General features: G+C 46.9%; 1 protein-coding gene across 1 annotated transcript in view; it reads left to right on the top strand.

Moving 5' to 3' along the window:
- STAG3 (STAG3 cohesin complex component) overlaps positions 1 to 17,357 on the top strand; it is a 2,261,782-nt gene that overhangs the window by 87,880 nt on the left and 2,156,545 nt on the right. The window contains exon 3 of the mRNA XM_069646424.1: positions 4,051 to 4,159. Coding sequence (XP_069502525.1) covers positions 4,051 to 4,159 — 109 coding nt within the window. The remainder of the gene's footprint in view (positions 1 to 4,050; positions 4,160 to 17,357) is intronic.

Here is a 17,357-nt window from a genome sequence, read left to right as displayed (position 1 = left end):
TTTCACCTGGCGGGAGTCAAGGACACCATCTCAGACTCCCTCAGCCGGTAACTGCGCTCCTGCCACTAGTGAGAGCTTCGTCAGGATCAGGTGGACCAGCTGTTCGTCAAATGGTGCATTTCCCTGATCGATCTGACAGCAGCAAACTCCAAATGCCAGACGTTTGCCAGCAAGTTCCACCAGCCGAGGAGTTTAGGGGATGCGTTCTCCTTCTCGTAGGAAGGACTGTTTCTGTATGCGTTCCCTCAGTTCCTTCTCCTGCTGTGTAGGGTATCAGGTGCCATGAGGATGAGTATAAGGTACTATCCTGTGTGTAGGGGATCAGGTGCCATGAGGATGCATCCACATATGAGTATAAGGTACTATCATGTGTGTAGTGGATCAGGTGCCATGAGGATGCATCCACATATGAGTATAAGGTACTATCCTGTGTTTAGGGGGATCAGGTGTGAGGATGATGCATCCACATATAATGAGTATAAGGTACTATCCTGTGTGTAGGGGATCAGGTGCCATGAGGATGCATCCACATAAAATGAGTATAAGGTACTATCGTGTGTAGTGGATCAGGTGCCATGAGGATGCATCCACATATGAGTATAAGGTACTATCCTGTGTGTAGGGGATCAGGTGCCATGAGGATGCATCCACATAAAATGAGTATAAGGTACTATCGTGTGTAGTGGATCAGGTGCCATGAGGATGCATCCACAAATAATGAGTATAAGGTACTATCATGTGTGTAGTGGATCAGGTGCCATGAGGATGCATCCACATATGAGTATAAGGTACTATCCTGTGTGTAGGGGATCAGGTGCCATGAGGATGCATCCACATATAATGAGTATAAGGTACTATCATGTGTGTAGTGGATCAGGTGCCATGAGGATGCATCCACATATGAGTATAAGGTACTATCCTGTGTGTAGGGGATCAGGTGCCATGAGGATGCATCCACATATGAGTATAAGGTACTATCCTGTGTGTAGGGGATCAGGTGCCATGAGGATGCATCCACATATGAGTATAGGGTACTATCCTGTGTGTAGGGGATCAGGTGCAAGGAGGATGCATCCACATATAATGAGTATAAGGTATGGCCCTGTGTGTAGGGGATCAGATGCCATGAGGATGCATCCACAAAGGAGAAGTATAAGGTACTCCTGTGTGTAGGGGATCGGGTGCCATGAGGATGCATCCACATATGAGTATAAGGTACTATCCTCTGTGTAGGGGATCAGGTGTGAGGATGCAGCATCCACATATAATGAGTATAAGGTATTATCCTGTGTAGGGGATCAGGTGCCATGAGGATGCATCCACATATGAGTATAAGGTACTATCCTCTGTGTAGGGGATCAGGTGCCATGAGGATGCATCCACATATGAGTATAAGGTACTATCCTGTGTGTAGGGGATCAGGTGCCATGAGGATGCATCCACATAGGAGTATAAGGTACTATCCTGTGTGTAGGGGATCAGGTGTGAGGAGGATGCATCCACATATGAGTATAAGGTATGGCCCAAGTGTGTAGGGGATCAGGTGCCATTAGGATGCATCCACATATGAGTATAAGGTACTCCTGTGTGTAGGGGATCAGGTGCCATTAGGATGCATCCACATATGAGTATAAGGTACTCCTGTGTGTAGGGGATCAGGTGCCATGAGGATGCATCCACATAGAAGTAGTATAAGGTACTACTGTGTGTAGGGGATCAAGTGCCATTAGGATGCATCCACATATGAGTATAAGGTACTCCTGTGTGTAGCGGATCAGGTGCCATGAGGATGCATCCACATATAACGACTCACTCGGACAGTGCCAATGCAAGATGACACTTATCGCCCCGGCGTGGCCGAGGCATATTTGGTATCTGGACCTTCTCGACTTGTCAACAGCACCGCCAGTCAAGTTGCCGTTCCAGATCCTCTCGCCAGAGAGGGAGGCAGAATCCTTTATCACGACCCAGGATCGCTGAACCTCAGGCTTTGCTACTGCAGCCTTAGAGTTTGGAGGTTATGATTAGCCAGCAGACTGTAGGGAGGTACTCGCCAATGCCAGGGCGGTGTCGACTTTGAAGTGCTATGGTCATAAGTGGAAATATTTGCTCCCCCAAGGTAAAGGCTGGGCTGGCACACGCTTCCATCAAGGTACATCTGGCGGCTATCTCCTGCTAAACCAGATCCCTGGGTTGATCCTTGCTGCGGTCGCACAGACTTGACAAAGAGATTCTCAAAGGCCTTTTCCAATCCTTCCTGCCGGTGAAAGCACTGGTCCTGGTGTGGGAACTCAATAGGATTCTGACGAGGCTCATGGAGGCTCCCTTCAAGTCTATGCATCAGGCCCCACTCAAGTTTCTCTCATGGAAGACCGCTTTCCTTGTGGCCGTCACCTCTGCCAGACATGTAGGGGAGATCCAGGCCCTATCCTGCAAGCAACCGTACCCGACTTTTCACAAATCAAGGGTGATACTGCCTACGCACCCCTCTTTCATGCCGAAGGTTTAGTCGGAATTCCACCTCAAAGAGCCTTTGGTGTTGCCTGTTTGCTTCCCAAAACCTTAGTTGCCAGCCGAGAGGGCCTTGCATTCGTTGGACCTTGCTCGTGCTCTACGTGACGCGCACAGGTTTTCGGAAGACCTCTCAATTGTTTGTGAACTTTGGCCCTGTGAACCATGGGAAGGCTTTGTCCAAGGCTTCCCTTTACAAGATGGCTCTCCGGCTGCATCATGCACTGCCATTGGTTGGTGAACTGACCGTTTCAGAGAGCCCACTCCACCAGAGTGATCGCTGTGACGGCAGCGTTTGTCTGGTGTGCCCCTGCTAGACATCTGCAGGGCTGCTACGTGGAGGTCCACGCACACCTACACAAAGTTCTACTGTGTCTGCAGGGATTCCAGGAAGGAGTCCAGAGTCGGCCAAGCAGTGCTACGCAACTTGTTTGCTTCAGGTGAGTCTGTTCCAGTGGTAAATGTTAATTGCTTCTGTTGAGCCTTGCCACCTCCTGTAGTTGTGTAATGTGTACTGTGTGTTTTTGTTATGCATGAGCATGTGAATCCATGCCAGAGAATGTTTAAGTTGCTTACCTTTAACCATTGTTATCCAGCATGGGTCTAGCATGGACTGATATCAGCCTGTCCTATGCACAAAGTACCCCTGCTGCGCTCCACTATAATGTGGGGTGTGCTACAGCAAAATATAGAAAAACATGACTAAGGTGAAAACGTCCTCCTGCACTTGTAGCTTTAAGGGCTCACCAGTGCCTGCCAAAATAAATGATCTGGGAAGTGGAGCTACAACTACTCTGCTCAAAAGGTCAGGCAGGGGTTCACAACATGGGCAAGTATGCTCAGGGTTCCATTGAAATGTATGGTGGGAAATTGCAAAAAGAACCCTTTCTAACAAGGAGTTCATCTGTGTACAATCTAAATGGTGCCCTCCTTTTCAAGCATCCCTTTTTGCATGGTTCAAAATGTCTGGAAGCTTTTGAGCTCCTGCTTGTTGTCTAGGAGAGCTTAACACTAACAGCTACAAGGAGCTACCTTTGAATTCCCAGGCATACTTGTGCCATGCAAACATATGTGACATTACATTTTGTGCATGAGGAACCATTGGGGCACCTCAAGGAGACATTTAAAGTTGTATAAAATGGAAGTGAATTTGCATCTCGTGTGGGAGTTAGACTTGCAGTGCACTACGTACTAGCTCCAGGTTCCGCACGGGTAGCTCCTGCCAACTTGGTGATGCCTGATAACCTCCTGTTCATCAAATCTTAATTTCAAACCCTATGATGCAGTGCCAGGAGTGAAGCCTGTAGTGTTATTTTCAGTGCTTATTGATCTTTTGCCTTAAAGGTATTCCTGGCATCGAGGCCAGTACAGTGTGCATGCTTATTTATTAGACCGGTGGTAAGCATTAATTCTTTGTGGAATCTTTTAATGTTGTTCATTCCCTTGAGCAGGGCCTTCTACTTAGGTGGTGAGTGCCGGTGAGGGTTTGACAAGTAGCTTGCTATTGAAGGGGATTCAAATGCTTTTTATTTTCTTAAGGTATATGGGCCGAGAGTCAGAATTTCAGTCCGACACTGGTAGTGACTTTGAGGAAACACTAAGGAAAACTGCAAAGAGGGTGGCGAGGACACCCCCGAGAAATGTCCAGGTAAAGAGCTTCTTTTTTTCTCTGTGCTTTTACCCTTTAGTTTGAATCTCCATTAGACATGTGTTGATTTTTTTTTTTTTTGGGGTCTACAGACGAATAAAATTTCCCCTTTGACTTTTGTGGAGGAAAATGTTTATTTTTTCCTTCTTTAGAGTCCTTTTAGGTCTTTTCTATCACGAAAAGGAGAAAGTCTGTCTTTTTGTTTAAATGTAAAGCTGATGGTTCCCCTGCCAATTTAAAGACCTTTTAGTCCATTTGACCTTCAGCCAATAGTGGGGTGTTAGGGAGAATTCTCATTTATGGCTAATTTCCCTCACCTAGTGAGTCCCCCAGCAGCTTTGCTGGACTTCTGGAGTTTTTTTTCCACCTGGTAAGAGTGAGAGCTTTTCCCCCACTCTTAACTGTGGCTATCCGGACACTGCTGTAGTGGTCCGGATAGCCACTTGAAGAGCCTCTCCTGTTTTTAAGGAGCGCACCTTTTATTCCGTGTCGCTGCTGCCGGCCTCATCCCTGTGTGGTGCAGACCCCATTCAGACGTCGTCCTTCTCGACGAAGCTCCAGGAATCGTGGGTCTGCGGGAAACCAACAGGAACAACTGCCAGGGCACCAGCTGCACCATTGGAACAAGGTACTGTGTTCTGTTGAGGAAACTGGGTGAATCCCTTTTTCTTAATTTCCAAGGCTTGACCTTGTCTTCCCTCCTTATAACTTTTGCTTCCGAACATTAACAATATCGAAGTACTTTTGGCTCCTTTGAATCGTGAACTGTTAGACCGTGTGATCTTTGGCAACTGGCCCCGGTGTCTTCGACTCTGGCTCCGGCCCTTTGACTTTTGAACTCCTGTCTGAGTGTTTTTTGATTCTGCCTGCCTAACCAAAATATTGCCTGTGACGTTTGCCTCCAACTCCCTCTGGGTATCTCGGGTGCCAAGTGTGTTTTTGCCCCAGTAGCATTTCATGTCACGGATACGCGTTTGTTTAGTATACCGAACTGTCAAAAAGTGATCGCATTCATATCCATGGTAACATGTTTTTGTGCCCATCACCGGTTCATTCCAACACAGGGTACTTACCTTGAGACTTACTGTACAAAGTGAATTGGTTAGTTGTAGTATATTTAACGTGTGGTTTTTATTGACGTTTAATAGAAGTCTTGTGTTTATAACGAATGGTTTAAAAATAAATGTTCTTATATTTTTCTACCTGAAACCTTGAGTCAGTGTTTGCTTGAGTCACAGTAATTGTGGTCCCTTTGTGTAATCTCTGCTACTGCTCATATACCCTTGAGATGAGCCTGGCTTCTCCGCCACTGCTACCACTGACAGTAGTACAGGCTTGTACCAAAGGTAAAACTTGTATCACCACCTGTAGTCTTAATTGTGTGTAGTGGTCCCTGAAGGCACTGCACAGGATTCTGCCTAACGTGGGGTAAACGGTTGACTTTTTAAAATTTTATTTTTATTGGTTTGGCTGAAAAGTTTAAACCTTTCAACATTTAAATTTAAACAATTTACAATACATTTCAAATATTAAAATTGATGTATAATTACAAGGTAAATAGAAGGAAAAAAGAAGGAAGCAAAAAAGTAAATGATTAAGTTTCAATTATCCAAAAAATGGATTGCTTATTAATTTGTATTGTGCACCAGACCCGATGGTAACAGGTTAACCTTTTGTATATTTTATAACAACATTTACATCATACTGTCTCATTTTATCATTTTTGCTTCCATACTGCAATCAATGTCTAATTTTAGCTCCCGAAGGAAATTTACAGCTGCATACCTTACTATTCTTAACTCGGCGTGAAGAATTCTTTCCCGTAATGTTTGCATGGTTAAGTTACTGTATGATTCAAAATAACTTTTAAAATATTTGATTCTCTGTGGTAACAAGCTGTCACATTCCACCATAATGTTTCAAGTTTTCAGTTATTCCATTACAATATCTGCACAATGGATTCACTTGTTTTTTTTTTTTTATAATTTCTGTTTATTAATTTTCACAAATCCAGCAAATCATTAAAGCAAGAAAGAATCAACCACCTAAACCCCCCCAACCCCGCTCCCCCTTTACCCGGTTGTAGCACCTAGAAAAGAACAACCCTCAAACTCAAATAAGCCAATCCGGCCTAGCAGCTGTAGATGTCTAACAGTTTTAGTCTTTGGGGGCACCATTGCTCCCTGAAATCTCCTTTCAAGTATTCCAAAGTCTCACCCCAATCCGCTGCAAAGTTCTCCAGCCTCCCCTCAACCGCATAAGAGGCCCACTCTAAGGAAACAATGTCCCACATTTTCCTAAGCCAATCGCTCTCAGTAGGGATCCTCGGGCTCTTCCAGTTCAGTGCGATTAACCCCATTGCTGCCAAAACAAAAACAACGTGCACCTTGGGGGTTCTCGCCCCTCCTCCCCGCTCCTCCACCCCACTCATACCCAATAGCATCTTTCTGGGGCTCTGAGGCTCCCCTGATTCTTGAGTCTGAGCCAGGGCACCTGCGATTTCACGCCAAAAGGGTCTAATAAATGGGCAGTTCTACCAGATATGCAACGCCGTGCCCATCTCCCCGCAACCCCTCCAGCAATCACTTGAGTTAGTGGGGTACATCGTGTGTAGTTTGGCTGGAGTGTAGGGCCAATCAAAAATGTACTTGTACCAGGCTTCCTGTAATCGGGGAGATCTTATCAATTTAGGGACCAACCTCCATAGTCTCTCCCAATCTCTTCCCTCCATCCCCACTCCCCTCTGCTGCTCCCAAACCTTCATATACGGCCACATAACCGCCGGGCCCGCGCCCTCCAGAAGTTTATACAGATCTGATATCAAGCCCCTGGTACCATCATGTGTCAAAAGGAAAACGTTCAAAGTGTGTGAGCTCCCTCGTGGCCCCTCTCCTCATCTCAGTTGACATTACCCAATGTCTTAGTTGAAAGTATCTGTGTCTCTCCCCCTCGCCTACTCCAAATGCCTGCTTGCATTCTCTGAATGTTTTAATCGTGCCATTGCTAAACATGTCCCTCAGGGTCTTACAGCCGCCCATATCCCACGCTCAAAGCCCCTCTCTCCAATTCCGGTGTGAAGTCTCCATTATCAAAAACGGGGGTAAAGGCGGACGGAAAGGATGAGCGCCCCCGGCTCTCCACCACCCTGTCCCAAGCGGCCACCACTCCCTTTGTCACTCCTATATATGTGCGACGGCCGCAACTTCTGCGGAAGCCATAGAACTTCACCCAGGTGGTGCCGCGCAATTGCCCTATCCATTTGTACCCAATGCTTCACATAAGTGTCTCCGAACCATTCCCTAATTACCCGGAGGAGTGCAGTGTCATGATACCGCCGGAAATCCGGCAGCCCCAGGCCCCCTCGATCCCTGGACGCCGTAAGGAGGCGCCAAGACAGGCGCAGCTTCTTCCCCTCCCATATGAAGTCCCTAACCACCTGGTCAAGTTCCCTGAAAAAGCGCTGTGGGATTGCCAAGGGGATTGCTTGAAAAAAATATAAAATGCGAGGCAGAATCACCATCTTAACTGCTTCCCTCCTCCCCAGCCAGGAGATCCTAAGGGCACCCCAGCGCCTTAAGTCTCTTGATATCTTTAAGCAAAGGGGGGGTAGTTCGCGCTATACCACCCGACTAGTGAGGGGGTAATCCAAACCCCTAAATACCTGATCCCACCTGGGCTCCACCGAAACGGGGAAACCTCCCTAAGTACCTGTGCCTCCCTCCTTCTAAAGATAGATTCATCAATTTGGATTTTTGCAGATTGATACGCAGACCTGATGCCTCCCCAAATTCGGTCAACAGTGCCTCACACGCCTTAATAGACTCCTGCGGTCGCGTTAACATTAGCAGCATATCATCAGCAAAAGCTGCCACTTTATGTTGGCCCTCCCCGAACGGTACACCCCAGATATGATTGGATTCTCTTATGGCCAATAAAAGGGGTTCCAGGTAAATCGCAAATAGCAAGGGGGACAGGGGACAGCCCTGTTTCGTACCTCTTCTAAGCCCAATTGAGTTAGAGGTTTCCCCATTGACCAGGATCCGTGACCTGGGATTCCTGTAATTCGCCTGAACCATGCTAATGAAACCTGGACCTAGCCCCATCCGCTCCATTACCCGGAATAAGAACGACCACTCCACTCGATCGAACGCTTTTTCTGCGTCCAACGCTAAAAGAATCGCCGGAGTGGCCGTCTTTCGTGCCTTCTCAACAATGTGGGCCACCCTTCGAATATTATCGGCAGTCTGCCTCCCTACCACAAAGCCCGACTGGTCCTGGTGAACCGATGTTGGAAGGTACCTCTCCAGCCTCTTCGCTAGAATTTTGGTGTATATTTTTGCCTCTGTGTTTATGAGGGCAATGGGGCGATACGATGTACACTCCTCGGGGTCTTTACCCGCCTTGTGTATAAGCGTTATCTTAGCCTCCTCCATCGATGGGGTGATACCCCCCTGGCTCTGAAGGAGTTGAACAGTTGAGTCAGATGCGGACCGAGGAGGTGAGAAAAGTGCTTATAAAAGGCTGCTTGGTAGCCATCCGGGCCAGGGGCCTTGCCCCGGGGGAGGGCGGATATAGTTGCCCTCACCTCATCCTCTGAGATAGCTCGGCTTAATTGTACCCTCTCTTCATCAGAGAGCCGTGGGAGTGCGAGGCCCTCCAAGAACTTCCTCTGAGCTTCCCCTGACGGGTTCTGTGAGGAGTATAAATCCTCGTAAAATTCAGCTAGCCTCTCTTTAATCTCCTCTGTCTTGGTGAGTCTCGCCCCATCCCTACTTCTCAAAGCCCCGATTACATTACGTTCCCTCTCACCCTTCAGTAAGCGCGCCAGGAGCGAGTCGGCCTTGTTAGCTTTTGCATAGTACTGGTGCCTAACCCTGAGCATGGCCGCCTCCGCCTTTTTATTCCTGAGGATCCCCAGTTGACCCTCGACCGCCCTATACTCCTTATACAATTCTTTAGAAGACGGATTTTCCCCCACTCGCACCCTAGCGACCTCCACCTCTTTTTCCAACTGCTCCTCTCCGCCGCATCTGCCTATATCTCTCCGCCTGCAGGGCGATTAAATCTCCCCTCAACGTGGCCTTGAAAGCGTCCCATCTCACCTCCAGGCTCGTGTCCAGATCACTGTTCTGGTCAAAATATTCCCGGATCCTCCTCTCTATCTCCCCACTCGTCACCTGGTCTCTCAGTAGCGCCTCGGGGAGCTTCCACCTCCACAGCCCCGGCCTTCTGCTCCCCAACCATAGCCGCATTTGGACTACCATGTGGTCCGCTATCCCCACGGGGCCTACCTCTATGGAGCCAACCCCCCCCGATCAGACTCGCGGACACCCAGATATAGTCGATTCTCGACTGGGACCTGTGAACATCCGAGAGAAACGTAAACTCCTCCTCCTTCCCCCTTAACACTCCACACATCTCGCAAACCCGCTTCCTCCCACCTTTCCTTCAATGTAGGTGATGCAACCGCACCCCCTCCCCCTTCCCTCAGCTGCGAACGATCCCTCCTTCCATCCCACGCCAGATTCAAGTCCCCCCATCAAAATTATATGTCCCCTTGCAAAATCTTGTAGGGTTCCCACCAACCCACGCAGAAACTGGTCTTGCCCCACATTTGGGCTATACACCGACACTATTGTGAAGTGCGAACCCATGTACTCTCCCCGAACCATGATGTATCTCCCCTTCTTATCCCGGATGGTGTCTGCAACCCGAAAATCAAACCCCCTTCCAAATGCCAGCGCCACCCCACCTTTCTTGGAGAGGCCTGATGCGAAAAGAATTAGCGGGAATCCCCTGAACTTCAGCCTGTGTTGATCCTTCCGCAGCAAGTGGGTCTCTTGCAGAGCCAGAACATCTGGTTTGTGAGAACCGATGAATTGCTCCAATTTGGACCGCTTAAGCGGGGAGTTCAAACCCCGTACATTATGCGTCATCCATTTGAACCCCACACTGGTAACCAGATTGCTCCTCGGAGACCCCCTCTCCCACACCCCTCCAGGTCCTCCCTCTTAACTCCCTGCCCCACCCACAAGATGTGGGGAGGGCCTTTGCCCTTCTTTATTTCCGGCCTCTTTCCCGTCAAGCCTAGGACTGACGCCTTCCCAGTTGGTGCTACAACCCCCTCCCAAACGCACCCCCCGCCCACCTCTCCTCCACTCCATAACCCCAACTTAGAGTGGAACCACCCCAAAATGTTACCCTCCCTGACTCCGAGCTCCCATGTCAACCTTAAAGGTCCACCACCCCTTATTCAACTAGAGGAACGATTATACTTGAGCCCTTCCGCCACTGCCACCCTCCAGGCAGGACCCTCTATCCTCCCCCTGCATGCCACCATTCTCCCTCCATCTTTTATCTGCCACTGTGGACCACTCCCAGGGCCTCTCCCGCTGCCCACTCCCCGTACCTCTCCCTTCCCTGCTCAGAGAATCCTCCTCCAGATCCAAACGCAACACATCTGCTCCCTCCTGAACTGATGTTATGCGCTTCAAAGAGCCTTCCCACTCAAAGACCAGACCAAAAGGAAATGTCCACCTGTATCGTATCCCCCGTTCAAGTAGGGCCTTCAACACTGGCGCCATCTTCCTTCTTTTTATCTGAGTCGCATTAGCCAAATCCTGAAAGAGCTATCTTCTGGCCTCTAAACGGAATCGGTTCCTTTTTCCTCGCAGCGAGGAGCACCGCCTCCTTCTGAGCGTATCGAGAGAAGGCGGCGAGTACATCCCGCGGCCTTGCGGTAGGCCCCTTAGCGGGTCGCCCAACTCTGTGGACCCGGTCCAATTCGATATCACCTGGGGCCACCTCGCCAAGGATGCCCGCAAACACCCCCTGCAATTCCTGTTTCAAGTCCCTGTCCAAGACGGATTCCGGAAGCTGCCTCACCCTTATGTTAATCCTCCGAGATCTGTTTTCAACATCCTCCATCTGTAACTCCAGGTTCCGGGTCGCAATGTCCAGGCGCTCCAACGCTTCACTATTCGCTGTAGTCTCCTTCTCGACCTCCTGCAAACCCCTCTCCAGGAGATATGTCCTGTCCCCTAGCTGCTTCATTTCCCGCTTGATCTCCCCCAACGCTTCATTCAGATCAGTGCGCATTAGCTGAAACTGGTCTTGAAAGGTCTTGGCCAATCTGGCGGGGAGCGTCTGAATTTCCTCCATGAGGTCTTGGCCAAGCATCTGGGGTCGCCCCTGCGTACAGTCCTTAGCAAGACTCCTCCCTAAACCCTCATTGCCATCCCCAGTACTGTCCCCCATGTCCTGCGGGAGCCACAGAGAGTGGAGTGTACTCTGAATGTCCCTTGAGGGTTGCTGCGCCCTTCCACTCTTTCCCTTAGAGCGAGTGGCCATCAACAGGAACCTGAGTCGGCTGTAAGTGGTCCAGCCACGGGGTGACAACGGGGTGTACAGCGAGATGTTCTCAAGATGGAGGGAGAGGGGGTGATCCGCAGTGGTAAAATGCCCAACAGGGTGTCCTGTCGCTAATCCGGGCCCCCTGCCCCCCCCCCCGAGCCTTCAGGCAGCCCCCAGCCTGTTCACCAATACTAATCACCACAGACCAGAGTGGGGAGGGAGGTCAGCAAACACCTTCCCAATTCACCCTGAAAAGCCCCACCTGATCCGGGCCCCTCCGGGCTGCTCAGTTTCTTGGGTGGGTAGCTAAAACCTTGCAGCCCCCGCACTCCTCCTCTTTACGCCACACTCACCGTGGCCCAGTGCTCCACCACGTTGCGCCACTGGGAAATGGCCCGTACATCTCCCAGGGCCTCGCCAGTCACAGTGAGTATCTCCTCCACATGTCCTCCGGGTCCCCTTCTTCAACGCCGCACTCCTCCGCCACCCGGCCTCAAACCCGGCCTCCAGCTGCCCGGGCACCTCCCTCTCAGGACAGCAGCCCCGCCGCAGCGCTTCTTGCAGACGTGCAGGCGGCTGTACACTGCGCCGCCAGGCGCTTCCTAAACAGCCTCCACGCTGCTCTGCCGTTCTGCGCCAGGACGCCGCTCACGGCCAGCCCCGAGTCCAAGGGGGGGGAAGCCCGGCTCCACAGGGGACGATCTCCCCGCCCTCCTGCCGCAGAGCCGATTCCAACGGCTGCGCTCCTCCTCTCTCCAGCCCCGACGCCGAGGGCGCCGCCTAGCTCCCCTCACCGGTGCCGGTGCGCGAGCCGCCGGGGATGATCCGCCCCCCCGCTCGATCGTTTGCCCTGGGGGGGCTCCCGGGGCGACGCTCCCCCTTTTCTTCCGGCACCCCCGGTCCACCGGTGGGTGCGCAGAATTCCGCCCCGATTCGCAGGCCAAAGGAGTGCCGCGGGGTGGTGGACCGCCGCACTTCCACTCATAGGCAGGGAGAGGTCGGCCGACACAGCTACTCCGCACCCGCGGCCATCTTGGAAATCCGGATTCACTTGTTTTAAAGGATACAATTTTACTAGGATTTCCTGTTTTCCACAGATTCAGTCAGAGTCGCATGAAATCTGCACGATGCTGAGGGCTCGGAGATTTCTCTAAAATCTCCATTATACCGTATCGCTTTGACATTAGAGGATTTTGAGATGTCCTTATAGTTAAGACATTTTTCTTTTGGTTTTAATACAATCAGTTTCCCATAATTTTCTTTTAGCTTGTTCGGGATTGGTCTGTAATTCCTGTGAAATATCAGCATTGTGCAGATGTTCATGTACTTTTGCTTTCCAAGTTTTTGTAAAAGTTTTTTGTAGGAGTTTTCAACGTGTTGAGATAACACAAAAAGTCCATTGCTGTTCTCTTTAGCCATACATTGCAGTATAGGGTGCACATTTTCCATTTGTAATTTGCATGTAACAATATTGACCCCAATTCATGCCTGATTACTGCAGTAGGTATGGAGGATGGTAAAAATAATAGATTCTTCCAATAATCGCTCTTCCATTTGGGAAGAGAGAGCGTGCCATCCAAGCTCATTCTCATCTAAATGGCAGTGTTTTCATGGAACTCTATCAACCACTTCAGTATCTTCCATGGGCGTTTATGATCCATGAATTTTTTTTGAAGAGTAATTCCCTAGCCACAGAATCAAATGCCATTCGGAAGTCAACGAAAGACCTATATAAGGGCTGGTTTTTTCTCTTGATTGTGAGCTATTATAGCAATTAAAATTAACAAATGAACTTGTAGCAAGGCCTGCAATAAAGCCTGTTTGATAGGGGTCTCTTTTTTAAAAATTCTTTATTTTTTTCTTTGACAGCCATTGATTAAAGCCCCTTAAGACTAGGCGCGCACATTTTTTCCAGGGCAGTCTAGTAGGGCGATTGGTCTATAGGAAGCTGGATCAGATCGATTTCATTTTTTGAAGTGGGATTATCGACTTTTACCAAGAATTTGGTATTATACCACTACACATGATTTGACAGAAGATTTTATACAATATTGATGCCCATATTTCTGGATTATTTTTTAACATGCTATTATCAAGACCATCTGGTCCAGGGGCACGAGATGTGCTCAACTTTGATATAAAGAATAAGATTTCCTCCCTATCAGTCTATTAAATGATTCAAGTTGCACATCGTAGAATTCACTTGACATCTCGGCAAGGGTGACCGATAAACCTCTTGATAGTATTGACCCCAGACTCTTTCAGCAATAGCATTTGTTTGAACAGGCGCTTGAGATCAAAGTAGCCTCATTTAACAGGGTCCATACAGCTGATGTTTTATTTGCTATTTGAGTTAGCATCTGTTCACTATCTTGCTGGTACTGAAGGGCCCTTCCTCCTTATAACCAGTTTGTATACGACAACTTCAACTGTTTTGTCTGAGATGTTCTTTCTGGTAGTGGAAGACAGTTTAGTTCTCGAATCCTGCATCTTAGTGTAGCTTTCCTCTTATGGCGAGGTCAGAGGCATGGAGATGTTTGAGGCTAGCTGGCCATTGGTCGTCTTGCATGGCTGCAACCTAGCATTTTGTTTGTGTATTTGTTAATAGTTTATCAAAGTCTAACAATGCTTCTGACCATTTTATCCTATTTCTCCCATTGTTCGCTATAAACTGCCCTGCAGCTTGTTTAACTTTTTGTTGATTTTGCAATCTCCATGTCCACGTCAAACACATTTGATTATGGTCACTCGGTCCACCTGTTTTTATGACTGAAGTCAATTCTATCCATAAAGTTGCAATCAATTGTTGCTTTTAAAGGCTCTTTGCCATGTCTGATGAGCAGGTATGTCACCCTGGATTGCCCCATTAAGCATCCCATATTGACTCTCTTCCATTAATTCATTCCATCTAGTTTCTCCTTGATTATATTGATGATTTGCATTCGGCAGCATATGGAGATTCAGATTGCCTGCAATTATGACATAACTTATATTTCTTTCAAGCTATAAATTGTCGAGGATTAGTTCCATATAACTAAAGAAGTCATCCGACAGTAGATGGGTTCCCCCACAATAGATGTTTATTATCACCAGTATATGTGTATCCTTTACTAATTTCACAACTCGGATGTAAGAAGTTGGAGATTTGCACAATGTAGCACTAAAATTCTTAGAATTCCTGGTAGCTTTCAATCCTGCCATAGGGCGTCCTTTGTTGCACAATAGCTTGTATTGTAATGTAGTGAAATCGTTCCATACTGGTGTCTACTAGCCATGTCTCCTGATGAATAATGTCATAGTTGAATAGCTGATTTCCAGATGAGTTAATGAAGTGGGAAAACCCTCAAGTGTTCCAGGAGACTAATTGAATGGTTTCTTGAATTAAGGATTGTTATGCTTGAGATTGCGCAACTTGATGTACACGTTCATTTCCATGTATGCTTCTTTGCCTATCAGCACCATAAACTTTCAAGATTTTATTCAGTGCATATTGGGTCTCGTCTATGCTTGATTGTGGGAATTTCTGAATCAAATTAAAGCCAATATCAAATGGAGCAGATCTTGCACCCCATATGAGATTACTTACAACTCCTGACCGAATGAAAATGCGCGCCTTTGTGATGTCACTGTCATCAAGAAATTCTACCACATCAATGTCAGTTGTGGTTATATCACTTTGTTCAACAATTTCCTTGCATATGTTCAAAATGCTTGAGCGGTTTAAAACATATTTATCAAAGGGATGTTCTCGACATTCAAGTGTCAGTCGCTGGTAATTTATCTGATTCTGCTGTCTCCCATATGATGACTGTAATTTGTTTTTAGTTGCCTGGATCCATACAGGGGTTTTTCCCATCTTGTTCAAGAGGTTCTGTTCACTTAGAAATTTAGATTGAATTGGCCCTTTCTTTGCAACCTCTGCAAAAGTTGTCCCTTTCAAAAATGGCTGATAAGAGGGGACTGCTACACTGTTTGTATTACACTCGAAATGATTAGGAATCTCTACCTTGTTGCTTACCATATAGAGGGCAATACATTTTCTTCTCTTATCAAGTCAGATGTCAGGACTGTTGGTTCTATTGGCATAGTTGGAATTCATTTAGAGATACTACTTACTTTCTCTTGAGGAGTAGTTGGTTTGAAACTACTCTCTTCCTCTTGAGGTGCAGTTATTTGTGGTAGCCTAGATTGCTCTACACACACTAAATCATCAAAGGCTTATAGTTCATGTTGGTTGAAATCAAAGTTGATATCGTTTCTGCCTGATTTTGTAATTCTTTAGGACCAACACAAGTCCAAATGTTGTTTGTATATGTGTTTTTACATGGCGCTGTTAAAGCTTTAAAAAGCGCCTGGTTTTTGTTTTAGAAATGTTTTCACTAAGTCCCATTTGTCTTGATTTTATTTTTTTCCAATACTTTCTTCTAGTCTGCACTTCTTCAGGCTTTGCTTGTGAAAGAAAGTTAAGGCTAGATTTTATTGGCACACCTTTTTGTTCACTCATTTTTCTTGCAGAGGATTTGTCAGCGTCAAGAACCACAGATGATTTTGTTGAACAATTCACTATTTTAATCAACTTCCCCAGCTCAGTTTCAGTCAAGAGATGCATGGATTTCCAGCAAGGTGATTACAATCTTCGCATAAGTTTGATTATTAACTTTTGTCTTTAAGACTTGTACATTGGGCTCACTTTGAGTACTTATGTCCATTTGAGTACAATGTCTAAAGATTTCATACGTTTTGCCAGGTGACGTCGTCATCTCATGATTCCCATCGGAATCTTTCTGCGTTGCCAATTAGGTTAAAATAATTGTTTGGTGATTGATTTTCTGGTCCATGGTTTCATATAACCTTGCCAGGGCTATTGGAGGGATGTTCATTCCTTCTACAGTGTTATTTACCGTTGATGTTTCCGTATACAATTCTTGAGACGGAGATTGATCTCTTCTTATATAGTTTAATTTAGTCACACCGATTAGGGGATTTACCTGACGCAGGGTAGGAGGAATAAATGACAATGATTCAGGCGTTGATTGATGTGAACTATCGGTCAATTGTCGCATTTGAACTTAACTGTTCCTCCGATATATTATTTGCTACCACAAGTTTGTCAGATAACCTTACAGGAGATATGCCCATCGATGTTTTGATTGGAGGAAGCTCTTCCAATTGCATTAGGTCTCCTGTATTAGAGTGAATAAACCAAACCTTATCTGTTTCAATGTCAGAACTATTATTTAAATTCATAAATTCCATCGTCTCGTCATTGACTTGACCTGTGATCTTTAGATCTTCATATGCTTCTCTTAACTTGTGTTGAGCATCAACTGAACATTCTTTTATGTTCCCTTTAATTTGCTTTGATTCACCCCGTCCCCCGGTTTCTGCTATCGGATCGCATTGCATGAATGCTGACTCCATTGTAACATCTGAGAGAACCGGCCCGTTCACTGACAGTACTGCCGTCTCTGATGCGGATTTTTTTAGGGCTAGTTATTTCTTCATTGATTCTTATGTCAAGCACAGATGGCTTATTTATGTGCATATTTTTTTGGTTACTTGTATGTGAAGTGCGTGTTCCATTGAAACTACAATACATACGTATATCATTTTCCATCGATGCTGTCAGACGGCGTGATTTTATAGATATTTTTTTATCAGCCATCACAATCGCTTTTTTTTTTTGACAACTTTATAATGTGTTTTCATGTGTAAGCTCCTTACAAGGATCATAAGGAGGCATACACGATTTTAATGCCTACAAAGATAAGGTCATGTCAGTAAATAGATTCAACACACTATTAAAAATCGTTATTTGCCTCTATTACAACTTCAAAGTGTTGGG

The sequence above is a fragment of the Ambystoma mexicanum genome, chromosome 1p (assembly GCF_040938575.1).
Source record: "Ambystoma mexicanum isolate Mex_15411 chromosome 1p, UKY_AmexF1_1, whole genome shotgun sequence".
Lineage (NCBI taxonomy): Eukaryota > Metazoa > Chordata > Amphibia > Caudata > Ambystomatidae > Ambystoma > Ambystoma mexicanum.
The sequence above is the reverse complement of the archived record's forward strand: the minus strand, read 5'-3'. Positions and strand labels throughout refer to the sequence as shown.